General features: G+C 46.9%; 1 protein-coding gene across 1 annotated transcript; it reads right to left on the bottom strand.

Moving 5' to 3' along the window:
• Window positions 1-1,721: 1,721 nt before the first annotated feature.
• On the bottom strand, window positions 1,722-19,504 carry HIF1AN (hypoxia inducible factor 1 subunit alpha inhibitor; the record flags this gene model as incomplete). Its single annotated transcript, XM_079975334.1, has 8 exons — window positions 1,722-3,926; window positions 6,243-6,353; window positions 8,489-8,552; window positions 9,665-9,771; window positions 11,521-11,666; window positions 12,688-12,836; window positions 15,082-15,332; window positions 18,998-19,504. The coding sequence occupies 8 exons, from the start codon at window positions 19,502-19,504 to the stop codon at window positions 3,882-3,884; spliced, it is 1,380 nt and encodes a 459-aa protein (XP_079831460.1). The 3' UTR covers window positions 1,722-3,881.
• Window positions 19,505-24,328: the final 4,824 nt, after the last annotated feature.

Below are 24,328 nucleotides of genomic sequence, written 5' to 3'. Positions count from 1 at the left end.
CGCTGGAATTCTGCCAGCTGTGGCTTCTGTTGTGAAAGCAACACTGAGACCTGGCAATCATGAGAGGGGTCAACAAGGGCCAAAAAACCGGATTAGGATACGTATATTGATTTGAACATAGGACGTGGGTGGCGCTGTGGGTTAAACCACAGAGCCTAGGACTTTCCGATCGGAAGGTCGGCGGTTCGAATCCCCACGACGGGGTGAGCTCCCGTTGCTCGGTCCCTGCTCCTGCCAACCTAGCAGTTCGAAAGCGCGTCAAAGTGCAAGTAGATAAATAGGTACCGCTCCAGCGGGAAGGTAAACGGTGTTTCCGTGTGCTGCTCTGGTTCGCCAGAAGCAGCTTAGTCATGCCAGCCACATGACCCGGAAGCTGTACGCCGGCTCCCTCGGCCAATAAAGCGAGATGAGCGCCGCAACCCCAGAGTCGGTCACGACTGGACCTAACAGTCAGGGGTCCCTTTACCTTTATTGATTTGAACTAAAGCAGCCCATTCTTTGGCTGCAAGCTACTAATTCACACAGTCTCTTGCATGCCCCCCCCCCCGCAAAAAAGGCACCCTCTTGAATTGTAGCCCAATCAACACTTTTATGATTTATTTCATATTAAAGTTTTGCAAGTTATAATACTTGCTGGAGGGTCAGCCTTCTTAGTAGTAGAGATGATGAACAGAATCTTCTGGGATGTCAGGGAAGGAAAGTCAGGCCCCTGTGTGACAAGCTCCCTCCCAACCACAACCAAATAAAGGCCCTCGCAGAGGTGAGCCAACAAGGGAGATATGAAGGAAGCACCAAGGTAAACATACCCACCATGTGGCAAGACCTGCTGTGAAAGGGATACTGCTCCCTCCCTATAAGCTGTTGCTCTACAGCCAATGCACTATTGAGCTGGGCTGATAACCAGCAAAGATTTCTCAATGTCTAGGTTGGGGTTTCCCAAAGTTGGGTCTCCTGCTGTTTTTGGACTACAACTCCCATCATCCCTGACCACTGGTCCTGCTAGCTGGGTATGGTGCGAGTTGTAGTCCCAAAACAGCTGGAGACCCAGGTTTGAGAAGCCCTGGTCTAGATACATTGCCAAGACAGGGGTGGGTTTGTACGTACACTCCAGGAGGCCACAGGCAATGAACCTCCTTTGGAAGGGCTCTGTATGTTAGTTCCTGTTTGCCACTGAGCAGCTGCTTGGAGTCACAAAGCTCTGTTTACATTCCAGAGACAGTCCAGGCTGTTGGAAATCTCATGGGAGACTAGAGACGGATGTGACGTTACTGGTTTCCGGTTTCCTTTGTTTCGGTTGCTCTCTGCTTTCATAGAGAGAGGATGTATATTTCTTTGTTGTCTGCGTAATAAGAAATAAAGCATAGCATGTAGCCATAAATATCATCACTTCCCTGTGCTGGATTCTCTGCTGAATGGGAGAACGTGCCTTAGAGCCTTATGAAAGGCTCAGGTCGTTCATTATTCGTCGGGAGGGCGATTCTGAAGGACTTGGAGGAAGATGAGCTTTATCAGCTTGGCCGAGCGGAGATCCCAACGGTGTAGGCGAAAATTGTAGTTCCAGAGATCTACAAACACAAGGTTCTAGCAACAGCATCAAGAGTCTGAGCACTACACAGCGAGCCTATGCCACAGCCCTCAAAGGGATAGCCATTCCCACAGTCCTGATCGAGTTCTCTGATAGAGAGGGCCATTTGTTGGGCAGAACAAAGGGAACACCACACTTCTCTTTTTGGACAGTTTTATTTTAAGAACTACGCTTCAGGATGCATTACGCCTTTCCCACATGTCCTCACACATCATCACAGAAAACGCACACACACACACAGAGCTTTTCCCAATACCACAGCAGGGCATCAAAAGCATAGGATTAAAAAAACACAAAAAAACACAAGAGAAGACAGTAACTTAATCAGTCCATCAGTGCATTGTAAACTGAGTTCTTGCACCGGTCAGGCGCAATGATTTATTTTTCTTCTTTTTTAAAAAAACCAACCGTTAAAAAACTTTCAAAAGTTACCTTTGGCAAAAAGAAATGAGAGATCCGAAGGTTGTGTTTAAGTCCCATCCTCTCCATTCCAAGCGAGGCGAGTGGCCCCTTTCCGCATGGGCTCTATGCAACAACAAAATTCCACAAATTGCTCCAGTCTCTGTTGGCACCCTGGCCAATACTGCTGCACATCCAGGGCACTTTCCGTGAAGAACAAGAATTGCTTTTGCCCTCAAGCAAAGGCAGAATGCATTTATTAGTACTACCATTTGCCAAGTCCAATCTTGCTCTTCAGAAGCCATTCCATCCCCTTTCCCGATCTATTATCTATGGCAAGAACTCTGGCATTCCACTGCTTCTATGTGGCTGGCAGAGCTAAATCAAACAGTAGGTTTGGCTTATGACCAAGCTCCATTGCTCCCTCATTAAAGAGTCTGACCTGCCCAGTGAAATCTGAACCACTACCCAGCTTTCTCCAGAATGTCTTCAGCTACTGCATTCTGAATTCACAGTAAAAGATTAGGAGTGTGATCCGTACAATAAAAGGGTAATAGTGTGATCTGTCCCAGAAAAGGTGAAGTCATGCTCAGGTGTTGTCCCAGCAAGCTGGTCATGACCTCTCTCCTGCTGGGACAAAGCTTTTGCAGCGAGGTCTTCTCAAAACTCTCCATTTCACAGAAAAGCACCTCTGTGGCAAAGGAACAAAGCTGGGATCTCAACTCAGCACTCTCGTCTTGATGAAACACAGCCAGAAACACCCACATTTCCTGCCAAGCAGGGAAAAGTGGAATAGAATGGAAAATAGAGGCTTCCACCCTACATAGAAGTCTGTCGAAAAAATCACTGCAATAAAGTGTTACTGTAACTTTGCTGTTCCCCTTCTCCACCTATTTATCCATTATAATCCAGTATGCAGAAGGCTGAGGATGGAGTGAAATTAACATTTCCATGTATGGAAAGAGAAACACAACACAAAGGTGTTTTTTACTGACAAAGGGCAATGGTGCTCATTGTGGAAAAGCCATCCGGAGTGTAGCAAAGGGAATCTGTGTGTATGGGGATTTCAGCCCGGACTTCCAACAGAATTAAGAGGTCAGGCCCTCCAAAACGCTGTTTTCGATGTTAATTTGGCACAGCAGACTTGGAAGACTTTCTTGTCTCCATCCCTACCTTCTCCCTCTGTGTACTTGTAACCATAATTTTGCTTTACATTAGAAAATTGTGCCATCGGAGAGAAGGCGACCTTTGACAAACACGGAAGCTAAACCTCAGAGATGGGGTGGCGGGGAGATTTCTAATGCCAAGGTGCAGAGGGAAGATCTAAATGGCTTGTCTAGTTGCTTCTCACACACAGGCAACTATGCAGATGCCAGCATGCAATTGCTTTCACTTCCCAGGCAAAATAAGCAGACAGTGGAGTCTTACATGGCCAAAGGTTCTCTCCCGCTTCGGGAGACTCTCAAGACTTTGAGACTTACTGCGTCCACCCCTCATGCAACATCATACAATTCAGCTAGTGGGATGAACGCAAAAGACTGGCAGGACCAATCTAAACTCTGCTCCCTCCCAAAAAAAGTATTTTGCAATGTGACAGGTGGCAGGCAAGTACCAGGCGCCAATCTCTGTATACTGGCAGGTTGCAGACACATGAGTCCTTGGCAGCTAGGTTCCTACGTCGTAAAGCACGGGATCCTCTGGAAGGTTAAGTGAAGTTGAAAGAGGGATGGACGGGAGTGTTTGATGGTACCAGTCACTCCCTATGTTGGTGCAGGACAGGGCAGAGTTGTGCCAGGAGCACCTCAGTCTTTCAATTTCTGCGCGCGATACTAGCGCCTAGTATCTTCCACTTGTCTGTGAAGCAGCTCGCAACATCCACCACCGCAGAGGCCGAGGATTAGTCATACCGCCCCTTAATCATCATATTCAACAAGGGGCCCACCTGTTGAGACAACAACAAAGGAGTAAAACCACAAAAACTGTTGGCTATAGACATATGCCGAATGGAGTGATGTTTGCACAGCCAAAAATCTTCCCAAGATGAAAAACTGTAAACACAGCTGGAAAGAGCAGAACACCGTTGAAGTCAACACTAGAGGTTAATTCTGTGTCCAGGGCGGCTGTCTACCAGCTCCACCTGGTACGCAGGCTGAGACCCTACCTGCCTATGGACTGTTTTGCCAGAGTGGTGCATGCTCTAGTTATCTCCCGCTTAGACTACTGCAGTGCGCTCTACGTGGGGCTACCTTTGAAGGTGACCCGGAAACTGCAATTAATCCAGAATGTGGCAGCTAGACTGGTGACTGGGAGTGGCCGCCGGGACCACATAACACCAGTCCTGAGAGATCTGCATTGGCTCCCAGTACGTTTCCGAGCACAATTCAAAGTGTTGGTGCTGACCTTTAAAGCCCTAAACGGCCTCATTTCCTGTATACCTGAAGGAGTGTCTCCACCCCCATCATTCAGCCTGGACACTGAGATCCAGCACCGATCTGGCGGTTCCCTCATTGCGAGAAGTGAGATTACAGGGAACCAGACAGAGGGCCTTCTTGGTAGTGGCACCCGCCCTGTGGAACGCCCTCCCTTCAGATGTGAAGGAAATAAGCAGCTACCTTCTCTTTAAAAGACATCTGAAGGCAACCCTGCTTAGGGAAGTTTTAAATATTTAATGCTGTATTGTTTTTAACACTTGATTGGAAGCTGCCCAGAGTGGCTGGGGTATAAATAATAATAATAATAATAATAATAATAATAATAATAATAATTACTGTGCATCTTCTAACCCATTCTCTTTTTTTAAAAAAAATAAGTTTTATTAAGTTTTACAACTTTATAATCACCACAACCAACATTGTCTCAAAAGCAAAAAGGAATATAAATCTAGTGAGTCCACTTCTTTACAATATTTCTGTAAATACAACATAAATGGTTCCCAGTCTTTTTTAAAGTCTCTATTGTCCTTGTCTATCTTCCAACCCATTCTCAGTAAAGGATAATAGGCTTGGAACTCAACATTAATGTTTGGAGCCCTCACTCCGGTAGAACAAGCAGCCCTTAAAATCACTGTCAATTGTCACTTGTTTGCAACACCAGTGTGCAATTGTTTACAGAGGTTTTCCTTAACAGTAACATCTATTGAACTCCAAAGACCTTTGAAACCCTGCCCCTTGGGTGAATCAGCCTACTTTTGAAATCCGCCATGTTTCCTGAAGTATATAGATCTTATTGTACAGTGGTGCCCCGCAAGACGAACGCCTCGCAAGACGGAAAACCCGCTAGACGAAAGGGTTTTCCGTTTTGGAGGCGCTTCGCAAAACGAATTTCCCTATGGGCTTGCTTCGCAAGACGAAATGTCTTGCGAGTTCCTGCGGGTTTTTCCCCCTCCCCCCCCTTTTCCTAAGCCGCTAAACCGCTTATCAGCTTATCCGCTGATTAGCCGCTTATCAGCTGATCCGCTAAAAGCCGCCAAACTGCTAATAGCGCTAATCCGCTAAGCTGTCAATGGGCTTGCTTCGCAAGACGAAAAAACCGCTATACGAAGAGCCTCACAGAACGGATTAATTTCGTCTTGCGAGGCACCACTGTATCTTAAGTTTTGAGAGATGTCAATTTGCCAACGACCTAGTGCTGAACCTCAAAGGTTAAACCGGGATGTCACTTGGCTTTGGGCAAATAGTACCAGAGATACCTCAAATTCGTATGACTCTATTAAAACCCACATTTTGTAGCGGATTTGCTTGTATTCCTTTTCATTTTAATACCACCCTGGCATCTTCGTAGATGATGTCCAGAGGTATTTTATAATAAATACCATATTTTTTGCTCTATAAGACTCACTTTTTCCCTCCTAAAAAGTAAGGGGAAATGTGTGTGCGTCTTATGGAGCGAATGCAGGCTGCGCAGCTATCCCAGAAGCCAGAACAGCAAGAGGGATCGCTGCTTTCACTGCGCAGTGATCCCTCTTGTTGTTCTGGCTTCTGAGATTCAGAATATTTTTTTTCTTGTTTTCCTCCTCCAAAAACTAGGTGCGTCTTGTGGTCTGGTGCGTCTTATAGAGAGAAAAAATACGGTACATAAATATATGTCATAATTTATAGCCTTTCTTTTCTCCCAGGGTTAACCCTTCATGCATATTTAAGGAACTGCAAACGACTGACAGAATTAGGCTGTTTTGGTGCTCTCAGGGCCCAATTAGAACTCGGGGGTTTCTGTGCAACTTAGCCCCTTGGCCCCCAATAAGTTTCCAGGTTTGTCCTACCTCTTGTGGGTTTCCAAGCGCCTCGCCCAGCATTTTCTCTATGTTCCTCATTATTGCCACCTTCTGATGAGCCTTTAGGGGATATTCAATCCTTTTGGGAGTTGGGGCACCCTGGGAAAAACACAAACACATATTTACATTACAGGTAGGTAGCCGTGTTGGTCTGCCGTAGTTGACACAAAATTTAAAAAATGCCTGCCAGTAGCACCTTAGAGACCAACTAAGTTAGCTATTGGTATGAGCTTTCGTGTGCATTCAGTGTATCTGAAGAAGTGTGCATGCACACAAAGCTCATACTAATAACTAACTTAGTTGGTCTCTAAGGTGCTACTTGGGACGCGGGTGGTGCTGTGGGTTAAACCACAGAGCCTAGGACTTGCCGATCTGAAGGTCGGTGGTTTGAATCCCCGCAACAGGGTGAGCTCCCATTGCTCAGTCCCTGCTCCTGCCAACCTAGCAGTTTGAAAGCACATCAAAGTGCAAGTAGATAAATAGGTACTGCTCTGGCGGGAAGGTAAACAGCGTTTCCGTGCGCTGCTCTGGTTCACCAGAAGCGGCTTAGTCATGCTGGCCACATGACCCGGAAGCTGTACGCCGGCTCCCTTGGTCAATAAAGCGAGATGAGCACCGCAAGCCCAGAGCCGGTCACAACTGGACCTAATGGTCAGGGGTCCCTTTACCTTTAGGTGCTACTGGAAGGAATTTTTAAAATTTTGTGTCGACATATTTACATGTGCTCATACTCTCAAAGAGGATCCCCCCCCCACACACACACTTAGGAAGCTTCCAAATCAAAACAAACCCAGCCAGATGGGTGGGGTATAAATAATAAATTATTATTATTATAATATAGACAAAGAGACTAGCATCAAACTTGCAGCGCTCACTCTGGTTTCTGGTTTGGGAGGTAGCAGAAAATCCAAAAGGAAACAGCAGGATCATAAGTTTGTAGCACTTCATGTTACTTGAAAAAACTAACACACACACACACCCATCACACACATACAAGCACAATAAAACAGTGGCCAATAAAACAGTGGGGGACAGGAGAATGGTTGGTATTCTATTAGCAGCTAAATGGCACAGAGTCATACTAGAGGTCACTGCACAAATGCTGGTCTAGGAAAGGGCTCCCTAAAAGAACCATCACCATTAAACAATTAGGCATTATTTCAGCCCAAGGAACTACATACTTCACAGAGGGAATATCTATGGACTGCCTCTCCCAATGTGAACCAGCTTGGACCCAGTGATCATCATCGCAGGGGCCCTTCTTTGTGTGCCTCCTCCACGGTAGCTCCAGAGGATGACAACACGAGAAGTTTCTGCAGTGGCTCCCATTTGAGGAATGGGCTCCCCATGAGTCTTCATTACATATCTTTAGGTGTCAGGTGAAAAAGTTTATCTTTAACTAGACCTTTGGCTGATTAGCATTCTATGTCCTTTTAAATATGTTTGCGGGGGGGGGGGTGTTATTGGTTAGTTTTGCTTTTGTTCTGTTATGTACCGTATTTTTCGCCCCATAAGACGCACTTTTTCCCCTCCAAAAATGAAGGGGGAAAGTGTGTGCATCCTATGGGGCGAATGCAGGCTTTCGCTGAAGCCTGGAGAGCGAGAGGCATCGGTGCGCACCGACCCCTCTCGCTCTCCAGGCTTCAGGAAGCTATCCGCAAGCCTTGCAAGCCCGGTGGGAGTTCCTGCGGGCTCACAAGGCTTGCTGGCAGCAGCCTGCAGCCCCGGCGAGTGTCTGCAAGCCTTGTGCGCCCGGCAGGAGCTCCCGCCGGGCGCGCGAGGCTTGGGGCGGCAGCCGCGGCTGGGGGGGGGATAATTTTTTTTAATTCATTCCCACCCCAAAAAACGAGGTGCGTCCTATGGGCCGGTGCGCCCTATAGGACGAAAAATACGGTACTTTGTGTTCTCCTTTTGTATTTTTATGTTGTGAACTGCCCTGTGTTCTTTGGATGAAGGGTGGTATGCAAATTTACTGAATACCAATGCAGCCCTACAAATTCTTTAAGAGATGGAATTAAGAACACAGGCCAGGTTTGGAAGAGTTAATGTAACTCTAGGGAACCTTAAGCAGCCCTCAGAGGTGTGTAGAATGAAGAGGACAGATTTTACAATGCAGCAACGTCAATACTGCATTACACCACACAACAAATATTTCAAGTAGCAGCTCTATGTTTCTGTTCTGTCCATGCGCAAAGTTCTCTTCTGCCAGCAACAAAAGCTAGTGACATGTTTACCTTGTACCAAAAGTTTACAGTGATGGTAATTCCTCCGTTCAGCAGAGACTCGATGTGATGCCACCTGAATAGAATAATAGAAAGGCCAGGGAAATTGTATACGTTTCCAATTCTAGCCACAGAGAATTTAAGAATTAACAACGTCAGTGCTCCAGTATCAAGGCAGACAGCTCAGCTTGAGCCTTTGTTATTCTTTTATCCCCCTGGCTTCTATCCTACTTGCTTTTCGTGCCAGGGAACTATGCTATGATTATCCGTGACCTCTTGCTGTTTGTATTTGTCCTTATTTTAAGTTGCTGGATGGATCACACTCCCATGAATGGGTGCTCTCTTGCATGTGTATACTTTATCTCAGAATACAAACAAAGCATGCTTCCCGCCTTCAGTACCAACCTGACAAAGGTAGGTTCACTTTCATTCTAAGTTGAAAGGGCTACGGGAACCGAAGGCAGGCACTTTCTCTCTTTCCCCTATACTTTTACTTCCTTTGGGATGTGCGCCATTTCCCATTTAAGTCCCATAGAGATTGCTACATGGACAGATCCACATCCAGCTTGGGTCACACTTACTCTACCCTTACAGTAAAGGAGAACTCACCCCATGAGATTAGCCTCAGCTACTTGGGTTTTTTTTTAGAAAACCAATAGAGATGGACTAAATAATAATAATAATAATAATAATTTATTATTTATACCCCGCCCATCTGGCTGAGTTTCCCCAGCCACTCTGGGCGGCTCCCAATCAGTGTTAAAAACAATACACAGTTGTGTATGAAATGTTCAGTGGTTGGAACATTTTGATCCTGTGTTGAACTGCCATGGTGAGAGTGCAAAAGGATAAGCCTCACCTTACTTAAACCCACCCACCCAAATCCAAGCTACTAGCAAATGTCAAGGATGTTTTTATTTTTCCTCTCTCTTCTGGCATGAGAACACCTTAAAACACAAAAGCCTATTTATCCTCCGTATCTTGAGGATAAAGGAAGCACTCCCTCCCTTTTGAATACAAAGAGAAGGTAAAAACTGTAGGCCTTACAATACATCTGAGTCAAAAGAGAAAGACCCATAGGCCTCTTGTGAGCCCAAGGTTCCCATTCCTTAATCTGGGGCCCTGGGTTCTGCTGCAGTTGCCCCATTCCCACACCACCCTGTCCAATCCTCCGTCTATGCTCATTACCAATACATGGGGATATAAAGCACATCGCCTGGGCCCACCACTGTCTCATAGCCAACTACGTTCTGGAAATTGGGAAAGCGCTCATAGTCAGGATTGTCGAAGTCAACCTAGCAAAACAGGAGAAAAGAACATGTCACTGAAGAGGCTGAAGTCACAAAGGTCATCTGGAGAGTTCCCCAGAGTGTGGTCCTTCCCATGCCCCAATTCCCCTCAGGTAAACCTGCACGAGCTCAGGTAGAGACAACAACCTGTTGCATACTAGTCACAAAAGTTAACCTGGAAAGTCAAGTGCTAGACTAAATTCTAGATTTAACCCAATGTGTTTTCTTCAAAGCAAAATCAGTTAACACAGTATTAAGTAAGACAGTAATAGACTGTGTTTGTCTCCTAAGTGCACATCAGTAAATGGTAGAAAAGAGGTCTGTGTTGCATGTCTGTACTATAGGTAGACAGTAAGCAAATGAAATGGGGAAGGTTGGGTTCAGGCTGAAGTCCAATCATGAGCTAGAGTCTTGCTTTTACATTTTTTTTAAAAAAAGATAGGCTACCTAGAAATTTGGTAGGTTGTTTAGATACTTTGGTGGAAGGCGAATTCCATCCCATTAATGTGTTGTCCCTGGACAAGACTACACATACGGTTGTAAAAACTGGTTACTCATGCCAATGTGGAGTGTACATGTTCAGAGCACAATGCACTACTCACCTTACATCCAATAGTATAGTGCTTTCTTAGTATAGTGTAAAGTATAGTGTATAGTATGGATGCTGCATACTGGAGAGCCAGTGTGATATAGGGATTAGTGTGTTGGGAGTAGGATTTGGGTCAAAGCTCCGATCAGCCACAAAGTTCTGTGTGTGTCCTTGGGCCAGCCACTCTCTCTCTCAGAAAAACCTGCCTCAGAGAGTTGTTGAGAGAGTAAAATGGGGAAGAACCATCTTGAGTTCCTCAGAGAAGAGGCAGGATGCAAACGCAATACAGTGGTGCCTCGCAAGACGAAATTAATCCGTTTCACGAGTCTCTTCGTCTAGCGGTTGTTCGTCTTGCGAAGCAAGCCCATTGACGGCTTAGCGGATTAGTGCTATTAGCGGCTTTTAGCGGCTTAGCGGATCAGCTGATAAGCGGCTTAGTGGCTTAGAAAAAGGGGGGGAAGGGAAAAAAACCCCGCAGGAACTCTCAAGACATTCTTGTCTTGCGAAGCAAGCCCATAGGGAAATTCGTTTTGCGAAGCGCCTCCAAAACGGAAAACCCTTTCGTCTAGCAGGTTTTCTGTCTTGCGAGGCATTCGTCTTGCGGGGCACCACTGTAATGTGGGACGTTGCTGCGTTTAATCTGGAGCACAGCCACACTTTCCCCCATGGCACTGAATCACATGCAATCGTTTGAAAAGAAAGCAGGACGTGTTTGTGTGCAGAAACCCCACATATAAGCACCTGCTTGCACACTGGGGTTTCTTTGCAGCACAGTTGTTGCTTTTCATGTCTCTTTCCTTCAACATCAAGGGGTTAGGCTAAATTATCAGACTAAACACCAGCAAGTAAGGCCTGAACAGGACAAAGAGTTGTTGACCACAAATAACAGGAGGAAAATACAGATCACGTTTTGCTTGTGACCTCTTTCAGGCTGGTCATTGTTAGACAGGACATAGAAGCCTGTGTGAATCTTCCATCTGATCAGAACAAAGGATAGTATTCAACTCAGTTTTACTCAGACCCACTGAAATTAAAGAATGTGAAGAAGTTAGGTCCATTCATTTCCATCAGTCTACTCTGTGTTAAACTAAGTTGAATGCCACCCAAATATTTAATATCACATACTCCTACAAAGTAGGGGCCATTTGGCACAGATGCCGCCTTACCTGGCTCTGCCGATCACATGGGTGGTGCACAGGATAAGGGTAGAGGCACTCAAACTGGTCAGGGGAAAACAGGATGCAACGCTTGTATCCCTTAATCTGAGCAAAGAAGTTCTGCTGCTCGTCATAGTGTGCTGGAGTCACATTCCCTTCATAAAAAGAAACAGAGACACTGTAAACCTGACAGCCCTCTAAACACAAGTATTAATAATGAGGGTGTGCCTACATTACAAGTAAACCGTTAGAAAATAAAGTTTTAAGAGCATGTTGGGCAATTTAACAACACTCTCAGGACCCACTGAAGGCAACAGCTCCCATCATTGCATAAGGAAAGCCACTGACAAACCAATTCAAAACCAGTTCAACAGCTGTGGTTTAGAGGTTTTCTGAATAATAGTTTTCCATACAGAGAGCTATCCAAAGCAAGGGAGGTAGTGTAATGGTTTTACTGTAGGCTGTCTTGTGAGAGATTGCCCTGAAAGGCAGGATAGAATCATTACCTTACAATGGGTGATCTGCATCGGTCATGCACCAAAATAAATCAAGTTCTACGTAGGGGGGGATCTAAACAGTGTATTCAGTTATACAGAGGACACTTATGAATGTATGTCATCGGTTTATAGCACTTGCATCATCTGGGTCCTCGCAACAAGACAGTAGTACATGTTACAGGACAAGGAAGAATTAGTTACATGCAAAAAGTCCTTCTCACTAGAGCAGTCAGATAACTGCCATGCGGCCTGTTTGTGCAGCCAGAGGGAATGGAAGCATGTGAAAGAAGTAAGAACCAAATAAGAAAAGTGTGGTTTATCTTTTCAGATGTAACCTGTGAACAAGAGGCCCTCGGGTAGCCAAAGTTATGCCCTCGAGACGTTTGGACTCCAACTTCCATCATCCCTGCTCGCTGGCCATGCTGCCTGGAGTCCAGCAAGATCTGGGAGGCATAATGTTGGCTATCCTGGCATCTATGGACTACATCCCTGACACCGCTTCTTTGAATCAGGCCTCTGAATCACCTATGTCAGATTTTCGTATATGAGATAACAGGGGCTAGATGTTGGATGTTTGTGTGCAAAAGGAATCCCTAAGAAGTTGTCTATGCTAAAAGCAAAATGCAATGAGTTGTCCAAAGACCTTTAGGCACATTTAAGTCTAAGGCAGATCTGCTACCTTCCATGCCGATCAGTAACAAGTTGGATGTCAGCTGACCCCAGCCTCGCTTTGCCTGTTGCCTGTTAATCCAATTCCAATTGAAGCCCAGGAAATCCACCACGATTTTTCTCCCAACTGTGTCGTTCAGAGTCTGTTGCAGATAAAGCCTGCACATGGCAGAAAACAAGGGGGAAAGGAGAATTTTACATGTAGGTCTGCAAAAAGGAAGATCTTGCTTGCCATTTTTCATTCATTTTTAGCCAATGCCTCAAAAATACATTCACTTATATAGAAACCTGATAAGCAAAGGCTAACTTCGCCCAGAGGACTGCAGATTTAAGGAAAGGATTCAATTGAGCAGTACCAAGTCAATAGAAATTGGGCAGGTATACACATGCAGGATGACCCATCTGTTCCCTGATGCACAAAACACATGGTTTCAGGTACTCTCATTCTCAGAGATCAGTCTAGAAGCTGTCCTATCTTTGTATCCTTTCAGACAGGATGCAAAACCTATCTTCCAAAAGACCTACAGCAGTGGATTAGGGACTGTGACCTAGTGTTAAAACTGCTATTGATTATACTGATTATGATAATAGGTTCCTAGCCTGCCTTTTAGGGTGTATGTCCTCCAGATGGGCTGCAACAAAGTAAGATACACCATTAAAATAGCAGTAAAAATAGCTAGCATTAAAATAGCAGTAGCAGAGTAAACAGTTCTCATATATAACCAACCATAAAACAACCCATAAAAAGCCCTTGTTTATGATGCTCTTATTTTCAAAACTGCATCTTTTTATTATTTTTATTCTATTATTTTTATAGGAAGCTGCTTTGAGCATTGGGGAGGATGGACAAAAATGCTAAACCATTTTTCAAAAAGAAAAAAAACCACACACATCCAGTTGTACAACTGGCGAATGAGCGACTCCTTGATTCTGCTCACTGCAATCAACCAAGGAAGCAAAGGGTCTCTTCTCCCAAACTGTGCAGCACTTCCTTTGTTGTAGCCTTTTTCTTGGCTTTAATTACACAGCCGCTTTCCAATGAATTTAATAGGAAAGGGAGCACCGGAACCAGCCCCCCACTAAGTCCAGAATCCTATTTCTTTTCCCCATCACCTTGAGTGCTGCCCAAAGGAACGCACTTATTGGATGCCTTCAGCAGCAATACTAGCACAATAACTACTAGATATGATCCTGTTGTTTCAGGAAGACGCTTGTGCATGGTAAAAGGGGGGTGAACAGGAAAGTGGAGGAATTCCCTACAAGGTAGGAAGTACAGGATTTGACCGTCTGAAGAGAGAAATATATTCTGTTTTGGATCAATCTGCACTGTGACAGAATTTCTGTATGATGTAGAATGTCTCACCGTTTCCTTCAGTTTAAAACCCTGCAAGCAGCTAGCCAGGGATGATATCTCAGACTAGCCGCTTAGAACAGAAGCAGAGAACCGCAGGCCTGGGGGCCAAATGAAGCCCTCCAGCCCTCTCTATCTGGCCCTCAGGACTCTTCCTGCCCTCAGAACTCAAGGGGCTGCCCTTGAGACTGACCCAGAAACTCCAGTGGGTGCAGAATGCCGCAGCAAGACTCCTTAAGGGGTCCTTGCTGCGAGATCACATTCACCCGGTGCTATACCAGCTGCAGTGGCTCCTGGTGGAGTACAGGATCAGGTTTAAGGTGCTGGTTTTAACCTTTAAAGCCCTATACGGCCTAGGACCCTCGTACCTACGGGACCGCCTCTCCTGGTATGTCCCACAGAGGAACTTACAGTCTTCAAACAAAAACATCTTGAAGGTCCCAGGCCACAGAGAGGTTAGGCTGGCCTCAACTAGAGCCAGGGCTTTTTCGACTGTGGCTCTGATCTGGTGGAACGCTCTGTCACAAGAGACTAGGGCCCTGCGGGACTTGACATCTTTCCGCAGGGCCTGCAAGACAGAGCTGTTCCACCAAGCCTTTGGTCAGGGCACAGCCTGACTCCCTCCTTTGACAATCTTCACAGAACTCTAGCCCAATGGTTGCCATCAATTTGATTTGAATTAATTTTATAATGAAATGATTTTAGAATGTTGTACTATTTTATTGTTGTTAGCTGCCCTGAGCCCGGCTTCAGCTGGGGAGGGCGGGATATAAATAAAATTATTATTATTATTATTATTATTATTATTATTATTATTATTATTATTATTATTATTTTCCTATGTCACACCCTTCACCAGTCCTGCTTTACAACTTACTTGAGATAAAACTTACACCAGTTGCTCCATCCACTCTGGCCCCACCCGCCACTGAAATGTGTCCCCTAAATGAGAATGCAGCCTTTAGACTGAAAAAGGTTCCCACTCCTGCCTTAGAAGAACTCAGTCCATGTCTCATGACAGAACCAAACCGCCAAGCCACCAACCGATGTTACCTTTCTCCACTGTCCTGCTGTTCTATTTCTTGGAGCTGCTCAACGAAGTCGCTGAATTTCATCTCTTCCCTGCTTGACTTAGGCTTGAAGTTCTTAACATTTGCCATTTTCTTCTCATCGTAATACAGGAACTTGTGTGTGCTTGCTCTATATACCGAAAAGTCCCCACTCCCAATGTTCTCCTGAAGATAGTCCAGATCCCATTTTAGAGCAGGGAACACCAGATTTGTATCTGTCAACACCACTGGCTCCTAGGAAAGACAAGAAAAAAGCACAAGGCATAGCAATGCAAAATCCCAAGGTAAGGTGGGAGGTATCTAATTCTCAGCCACAAATATTCAGGTTGATTTTGCAACTAGGAATAAGCAATGGAAGGAAATAAAGAGAAACCCATACACAACAAAGTAGCTGCAACTATTCACTGCCGTCACTCATAAAGCACAGCCTTACACACTGATGACAGCCCAATACAGCGGAACACTAGAAGTCAAAAAGCAGAATGGAGAGGGGTTAACCTTTCTGCTTAATGCTCAAGCCATGAAGCAAAATGCTTAACTCTTCAATAAGGATACTCAAATAATGTTCAAAACTGAGATATATAAGCTAGGCACCAAATGGCAACTTAAACTTAAATTATGGTCACAACACAGGGGGTTGCACTAAATGACCCTCAGTGTCCCTTCCAACGCTACAATTCTACGATCTCAACTACGTTGCTTGACTGTAGCTTGCCCTTACATTTCATTTGCCCCAGTATGCAAGAGGGAGACGCACACACAATGGAAATGGAATTAACTATGGTCTAAGGCAGAAGTTTTTTCACTGGCTCGATGGAGATGCTGGCTGCCAACCTGGTGCCCAGAAATCTCCATATAGTCGCAACTGGGCCCAAGCCAGTAGCAAAATATGCCTGGCGCCCAGGAAATTTCTAACACTGTACTCAAATATTAGAAGCAAACACAGATTTGCCTCCAAATACCTCTATTGAGAGGTCTTTGAAGAACTTAAAGAGTTGTTTGAAAGGGTATAAGGCAACAAAGTATGAAAGGCATTCATAAGAGCATAAGAAGAGCCCAGCTGGGTAAAATCGAGCAAAGGCCCATCTCATCCATCATTCTATTCTCACTGTCGCTAACCAAGGACCTAAAGCAGGCTTCCTCAACCTCGGCCTTCTACATGTTTTGAGACTACAATTCCTATCATCCCTGACCACTGGTCCTACTAGCTAGGGATCATGCGAGTTGTAGGCCAAAAACATGAGGAAGCCTGGCCTAAAGGGACACCTATAATGGCGCTCTCCCTTGTGAACCCCAGGAGCAGATGCTCAGAGGCACACTAATTATTAGTAGCCTTATTCTCCAAGAATGTGTCTAATCCCCTCTTAAAGTCACCCAAGTTGGTGGCTATCACTCCAATGATGAGAATACATCAGCCTTGGAAATAAATAATTGGGGAGCAGAAGGCGGGCAGCAGAAGGGCCTACTTTTTCTGCCTATCCTAAAGCTGCTCACCTTCCATTCCGCAATCAAACCACTATGGTGCTGCTTCTAGTCTTGCAGACATCCAAAACCTTGCCGTTAGCCCAATGCCCCAGTTTACCACAGCAGCGCCACTTGCTATTTCAAAGCCCTTTTTTAGTTGTAAACGCACAGGAACGGGAATGCTGAAACAGGAACAATATCAGCAGGTTTTTCATATAGCAACTGCAGAATAAAGTATAATGAGTAAAAAGGGGATCCAGGTGACTAAGAAATATTTTGCAACAAAAATAATATAAAAACCACCCTCTTCTTTCCTCAGCCTATGTTCCACAAATCACTAACCTGTGCATGCGTGGGCCAGCTTGCCTTTATTTGAAGGTTGCTTGTCAAAAGTGAATATTCCTACCATGGGGATGTTTAAAAGAGGAGGTGGGAAAACTTCCCTCTATGCCCCCCTTTCCCCCCTATTTTTTCAAGGTTGAAGCCTCCTGATCCAGCAACCCTACTCCATCATGTGAACCTTCCCAGGATCTGAGATCTTTGAGGAAGGCCCTCTTCTTGGTCCCGCCACCCTCATAGATACAGAGAGGGCCTTCTCTGTGGTGGCTGCTCCCAGGCAACTTTGGAACACCCTCTCTGGCTCCCTCCTTCCTATCCTTCTGCCGGCAGGTGAAGACCTTCTGGAAACTGACCGCTTTTAATTAAAGGGCTGGTGCCATGATGTTTTGATTATAATTGTGTGTGGTTTTAGGTAAAGGTAAAGGTAAAGGTACCCCTGCCTGTATGGGCCAGTCTTGACAGACTCTGGGGTTGTGCGCCCATCTCACTTAAGAGGCCGGGGGCCAGCACTGTCCGGAGACACTTCCGGGTCACGTGGCCAGCGTGACAAAGCTGCATCAGGCGAGCCAGCGCAGCACACGGAAACGCCGTTTACCTTCCCACCAGTAAGTGGTCCCTATTTATCTACTTGTACCCGGGGGTGCTTTTGAACTGCTAGGTTGGCAGGCCCTGGGACCGAGCAGCAGGAGCGCACCCCGCTGCAGGGATTCGAACCGCCGACCTTTCGATCGGCAAGCCCTAGGCGCTGAGGCTTTTACCCACAGCACCACCTATGTGTAATTAGTTTTAATTCTATCAATGTTTAATGGTTTTTATAATGAAAGCTTCTTTCTCTGTTTTTAGCTGATTTGTTTTTAGCTGTAAGATGCCTTGAGTCTCTGTTTGGGGAAAAGGCAAGGTGTATATTTAAGAATGTGTATGTATAATAATACTGGAGGCACACTAACGAAGGCTGGTGGCAAAGCGGGGGGAAGCAGACAGGTGGGCATGGGTGGGTTGCTCTCAGCAGAGGGGACGCCCCACTTCCTCCAGGAAGGAAACTCAGGCCTCCATCCCTCTCACTGTAAGCTGCCTTAAGTCACTGTCAAGGAAAAAGGCAGGGTATACAGAATTGGAAGGGACCCTGATGATCATCTAGTTAGTATAACCCCTGCAATGCATATATGTGTGTGTGTGTCGGTGTGTACACCCCCACCCCACCCCACCCATTTAGGGGTATGGATAGACAGATAGGAATGAATGTATAAATACATATACATATTTGTGTGTGTGTAATAATAATAATAAGGGACGCAGGTGGCGCTGTGGGTTAAAGCCTCAGCGCCTAGGACTTGCCGATCGAAAGGTCGGCGGTTCGAATCCCTGCGGCGGGGTGCGCTCCCGCTGCTTGGTCCCAGCGCCTGCCAACCTAGCAGTTCGAAAGCACCTCCGGGTGCAAGTAGATAAATAGGGACCGCTTACCAGCGGGAAGGTAAACGGCGTTTCCGTGTGCGGCTCTGGCTCTGGCTCTGGCTCTGGCCAGAGCAGCGATGTCACGCTGGCCACGTGACCCGGAAGTGTCTCCGGACAGCGCTGGCCCCTGGCCTCTTAAGTGAGATGGGCGCACAACCCCAGAGTCTGTCAAGACTGGCCTGTACGGGCAGGGGTACCTTTACCTTTTAATAATAATAATATTGGTGGAGGCACCCTAACCAAGGCTGGTGGCAAATCGTAGGAGAGGGGGCCAGGGCGTTTGCAACCCTCCCTACCCCTCCCCGGGTCTCAGCACCGGGGACCCCTCCCCCTTTCCTCCCGTCCGCGTATATATATATATATATATATATATACACCCCCGACCCCCACACATTTGGGGGTATGGCTAGACAGACAGGAATGTATAAATGCATATGCGTATTTTTGTGTGTGCAATAATAATAACAATGCTAGAGACACCCTAACCAAGGTGGCGGCAAACCGTAGGAGAGGAGGCCAAACCCCTCACCCTACCCCTCTCAACCCCCCCCACCCCCCCGGGTCTCAGCACAGGGGACCCCTCCCCCCTTCCTCCGAGGGGGGGGCGTGTGTTTTGTGTTTGGGAAGGAGCCCAACCCGCTCACCTCGTTCTCGATGAGCTCCTCGGCCCTGGGGTCCCCGTGGCGGAGCCTGGGGATGGGCCGCGTGGCGAAGCTGTAGCGCCGGAACTGGGCTTCGCTCCAGCCTGGGTGGGGGCGGCCCCCGACCTCCCGCTCCTCCTCCTCCTCCTCTTCCTCGCCGCCGCCGCCGCCTTCGGGGCCCCTGGGAGGAAGGGGGGGCGGAGAAGGGCCCCCGTTCTCCTCAGCAGCAGCCGGGGAGGGGGAGGAGCAGGACGCGGAGGCCTCCGCCATCGCCCACCTCGCGACGCTGGGCAGCCCGGGGACTCTCGGCGGCAGCGGCAGCGGCGCCTCGCTCGCTCCCTCAGGCGGAAACGGCGGGCGAGGAACATCCGGGTACTCCAGGACGTGCCTGTTGTTGTTGTTGTTGTTGTTGCCGGCGTCGTCGTCCGCGAGGAGAGGGGAAGACTTCCGGTCGTCCCGAACGCAGCGGCGACCCCTGGCGGGCGGCGGAGGAAACGCGCCCTGAGCCATCTCAGCCTGGAGCACCTTTGGTAAGCAGCAGGGCACAGCCACGAAATTAAAAGACGCCTGCTTCTTGGGAGAAGGGCAATGACAGGCCTAGACAGCATCTTGAGAAGTAGAGACATCACCTTGCCAACAAAGGTCCGTATAGTTAAAGCTATGGTTTTCCCAGTAGTGATGTATGGAAGTGAGAGCTGGACCATCAAGAAGGCTGATCGCCGAAGAATTGATGCTTTTGAATTATGGTGCTGGAGGAGACTCTTGAGAGTCCCATGGACTGCAAGAAGATCAAACCTCTCCATTCTTAAGGAAATCAGCCCTGAGTGCTCACTGGAAGGACAGATCATGAAGCTGAGGCTCCAGTACTTTGGCCACCTCATGAGAAGAGAAGACTCCCTGGAGAAGACCCTGATGTTGGGAAAGATGGAGGGCACAAGGAGAAGGGGGCGACAGAGGACGAGATGGTTGGACAGTGTTTTCGAGGTTACCAGCATGAGTCTGACCAAGCTGCGGGGGGCAGTGGAGGACAGGAGTGCCTGGCGTTCTCTGGTCCATGGGGTCACGAAGAGTCGGACACGACTAAACGACTAAACAACAACAACAGGGCCGGCGCAGGCAGTTTTTTGGTGCCTGAAGCAAGAGGGCACATGCACGCAACCTGCCAGATGGTGTGAGTGAATATCTTCCTCGGGAGCAAGAGGGCAGGGAGGCAGCTAAAGATTTGGCTTTTCGACCTGGCTTGATTTGCATCCCAAAGCGGATACCAACAATGTAATGAAATGGAACGTCACAAAATGCAGTGTAAATCAAGTAAAATAATTAAGGTGGGGTATAAGAGACGCGGGTGGCGCTGTGGGTTAAACCACAAAGCCTAGGACTTGCCGATCAGAAGGTTGGCGGTTCGAATCCCCGCGACGGGGTGAGCTCCCGTTGCTCGGTCCCTGCTCCTGCCAACCTAGCAGTTCGAAAGCACGTCAAAGTGCAAGTAGATAAATAGGTACCATTCTGGCAGGAAGGTAAACGGCGTTTCCGTGCGCTGCTCTGCTTCACCAGAAGCAGCTTAGTCATGCTGGCCACATGACCCGGAAGCTGTACTCCAGCTCCCTTGGCCAATAAAGTGAGATGAGCGCCGCAACCCCAGAGACGGCCACAACCGGACCTAATGGTCAGGGGTCCCTTTACCTTTACCTTTCTAAGAGAGAGAAAGAGAGAGAGAGAAATCTGCTTTTGGCATGCATAGGAAATTAAAGGTAAAGGTAAAGGTAAAGGTACCCCTGCCCGTACGGGCCAGTCTTGACAGACTCTGGGGTTGTGCGCCCATCTCACTTAAGAGGCCAGGGGCCAGCGCTGTCCGGAGACACTTCCGGGTCACGTGGCCAGCGTGACATCGCTGCTCTGGCCAGAGCCAGAGCCAGAGCCAGAGCCACACACGGAAACGCCGTTTACCTTCCCGCTGGTAAGCGGTCCCTATTTATCTACTTGCACCCGGAGGTGCTTTCGAACTGCTAGGTTGGCAGGCGCTGGGACCGAGCAGCGGGAGCGCACCCCGCCGCAGGGATTCGAACCGCCGACCTTTCGATTGGCAAGCCCTAGGCGCTGAGGCTTTAACCCACAGCGCCACCTGCGTCCCCGCATAGGAAATTATTTGCAACTAAAATGGCTGTCTATTCTATTTTTCTTTATTTTCTTTATTTCATAAAAAAAGATACACCACTTGGTTGTTGTTTTTAAAAGAAAACCTTTAAAAAGAGAATAAAACCATAACGTTAGCTAGCAATCCTACGCTGTACACTCGTGAGTTTTAGTCAATTAAGTTCTACTCAAAATAAACACATTGAAATTAACTAACCTAAGCCAGTTACAGATAGGTAGCCGTGTTGGTCTGCCATAGTCAAAACAAAATAAAAAATTTCCTTCCAGTAGCACCTAAAAGACCAACTAAGTTAGTACTTGGTATGAGCTTTCGTGTGCATGCACACTTCTTCAGATACACTGAAACAGAAGTCACCAGACCCTTCTATATAGTGAGAAGGTGGGGAGGGGTATTACTCAGAAGGGTGGTGGGATTGGGTGATTGGCAGATAGCTGTGATGAGCCTGTTGACGACTCTTAACGACTGCAATAGGTCTTACAGGAAAAAGCAAGGGGTGAGAAGGTGAAAAATGGCTTTGCCATGTACTGGAAGGATTTTTTTTATTTTGTTTTGGTGCTACTGGAAGGAATTTTTTTATTTTGTTTTGACTAAGTTAGCCAGGTCTCTTAACTTCAGCGGGTCTGCTCAGAGTAGGACTGGCATTGTGTAAACGTGTGTTGATAATGAGATTTTTTTTGGCGTTCCCCTCTCAAAAACTTTCTGGCTGCTTTCAGGCTTGTGGAGGTGGCTGGGAATCACTTTGTAATTTGGTTGGTTGGGGAATGTGATATACAGTGGTATCTCGGGTTACATGCGCTTCAGGTTACATACACTTCAGGTTACAGACTCCGTTAACCCAGAAATAGTACCTCGGGTTAAGAACTTTGCTTCAGGATGAGAACAGAAATCGTGCTCCGGCGGCGCGGCGGCAGCAGGAGGCCCCATTAGCTAAAGTAGGGCTACAGGTTAAGAACAGTTTCAGGTTAAGAACGGACCTCCGGAACGAATTAAGTACTTAACCCGAGGTACCACTGTACTGTACAGAGCACGCCAGGCACCCCTGTCTTCCACTGCCTCCCGCAGTTTGGCCAAACATGCTGGTAGCTTCAAGAACACTATCCAACCATCTCATCCTCTGTCATCCCCTTCTCCTTGTGCCCTCCATTTTTCCCAACATCAGGGTCTTTTCCAGGGAGTCTTCTCTTCTCATGAGTTGGCCAAAGTATTGGAGTCTCAGCTTCAGGATCTGTCCTTCCAGTGAGCACTCAGGGCTTTTCCTTCAGAACGGAGAGGTTTCATCTTCTTGCAGTCCATGGGACTCTCAAGAGTCTCCTCCAGCACCATAATTCAAAAGCATCAATTCTTCGGCAATCAGCCATCTTTATGGTCCAGCTCTCACTTCCATGCATCACTACTGGGAAAACCATAGCTATAACTATACGGGCCTTTGTTGGCAAGGTGATGTCTCTGCTTTTTAAGATGCTGTCTAGGTCTGTCATTGCTTTTCTCCCAAGAAGCAGGCGTCTTTTAATTTCGTGGCTGCTGTCACCATCTGCAGTGATCATGGAGCCCAAGAAAGTAAAATCTCTCACTGCCTCCATTTCTTCCCCTTCTATTTGCCAGGAGGTGATGGGACCAGTGGCTATGATCTTCATTTTTTTGATGTTGAGCTTCAAACCATATTTTGCGCTCTCCTCTTTCGCCCTCATTAAAAGGTTCTTTAATTCCTCCTCACTTTCTGCCATCAAGGTTGTGTCATCTGCATATCTGAGGTTGTTGATATTTCTTCCGGCAATCTTAATTCCGGCTAGGGATTCATCCTGCCCAGCCTTTCGCATGATGAATTCTGCATATAACTTAAATAAGCAGGGAGACAATATACAGCCTTGTTGTACTCCTTTCCCAATTTTGAACCAATCAGTTGTTCCATATCCAATTCTAACTGTAGCTTCTTGTCCCACACAGAGATTTCTCAAGAGACAGATGAGGTGATCAGGCACTCCCATTTCTTTAAGAACTTGCTATAGTTTGTTGTGGTCGACACAGTCAAAGGCTTTTGCATAGTCAATGAAGCAGAAGTACCATATTTTTTGCTCTATAAAACTCACTTTTTCCCTCCTAAAAAGTAAGGGGAAATGTTTGTGCGTCTTATGGAGTGAATGCAGGCTGCGCAGCTATCCCAGAAGCCAGAACAGCAAGAGGGATTGCTGCTTTCGCTGTGCAACGATCCCTCTTGTTGTTCTGGCTTCTGAGATTCAGATTATTTTTTTTCTTGTTTCCCTCCTCCAAAAACTAGGTGCGTCTTATGGTCTGGTGCATCTTATAGAGCGAAAAATACAGTAGATGTCTTTCTGGAACTCTCTAGCTTTCTCCATAATCCAGCGCATGTTTGCAATTTGGTCTCTGGTTCCTCTGCCTCTAACATATGCGCCACAGTATTCCACTCTTAAGGTTACCAGAGGACACTTTACTGCAGCCAAGGTGTAACTCCATCCACTCGTCTTAAGGTCATCGTTGAGACACCAGCCTAAGCTTAATTCTTCTTGTGGTCTGCCCACTCAGAACCACCTAAGCTGCTTTTCTCTCACACCTTATTTAGTTTGGCCAAAGGTGAGTCTCCCCACAGCAGGAAGATTGCCAGGTTGGTGCAGCAGCTACATCTTCTCCTCCCACTGGGTTTCAAAGTAGATGGTGCAATACTTTGAAACATTCCCTGAGGCAGTTCCATGGAGCCTGCTTCCAGGTCAGCCGACATGAGATTGCAGCTTTGCCACGCACGGGGTTACTCAGAGTCTTATGCCGACCCCTGAGTTAATCCTTGGCAGGGCAGTAAGAAGGACCAGGGCATAGCTGTCAACTTACAGATTTGAAAATAAGGGACCAGCAGCCAAAATAAGGGACCTGCAGCCTCACCTGTTCCAGGCACTCCAGTCTTCCTGTCCTAGAATCATAGAATCATAGAATCATAGAGTTGGAAGAGACCACAAGGGCCATCGAGTCCAACCCCCTGCCAAGCAGGAAACACCATCAGAGCACTCCTGACATATGGTTGTCAAGCCTCTGCTTAAAGACCTCCAAAGAATGAGACTCCACCACACACCTTGGCAGCAAATTCCACTGTCGAACAGCTCTTACTGTCAGGAAGTTCTTCCTAATGTTTAGGTGGAATCTTTTTTCTTGTAGTTTGGAACCATTGCTCC

The sequence above is a fragment of the Podarcis cretensis genome (genome assembly GCF_951804945.1).
Source record: "Podarcis cretensis genome assembly, chromosome: 5".
In the NCBI taxonomy this organism is placed as follows: Eukaryota; Metazoa; Chordata; class Lepidosauria; order Squamata; family Lacertidae; genus Podarcis; species Podarcis cretensis.
This window is presented reverse-complemented; position numbering and strand designations above follow the sequence as displayed.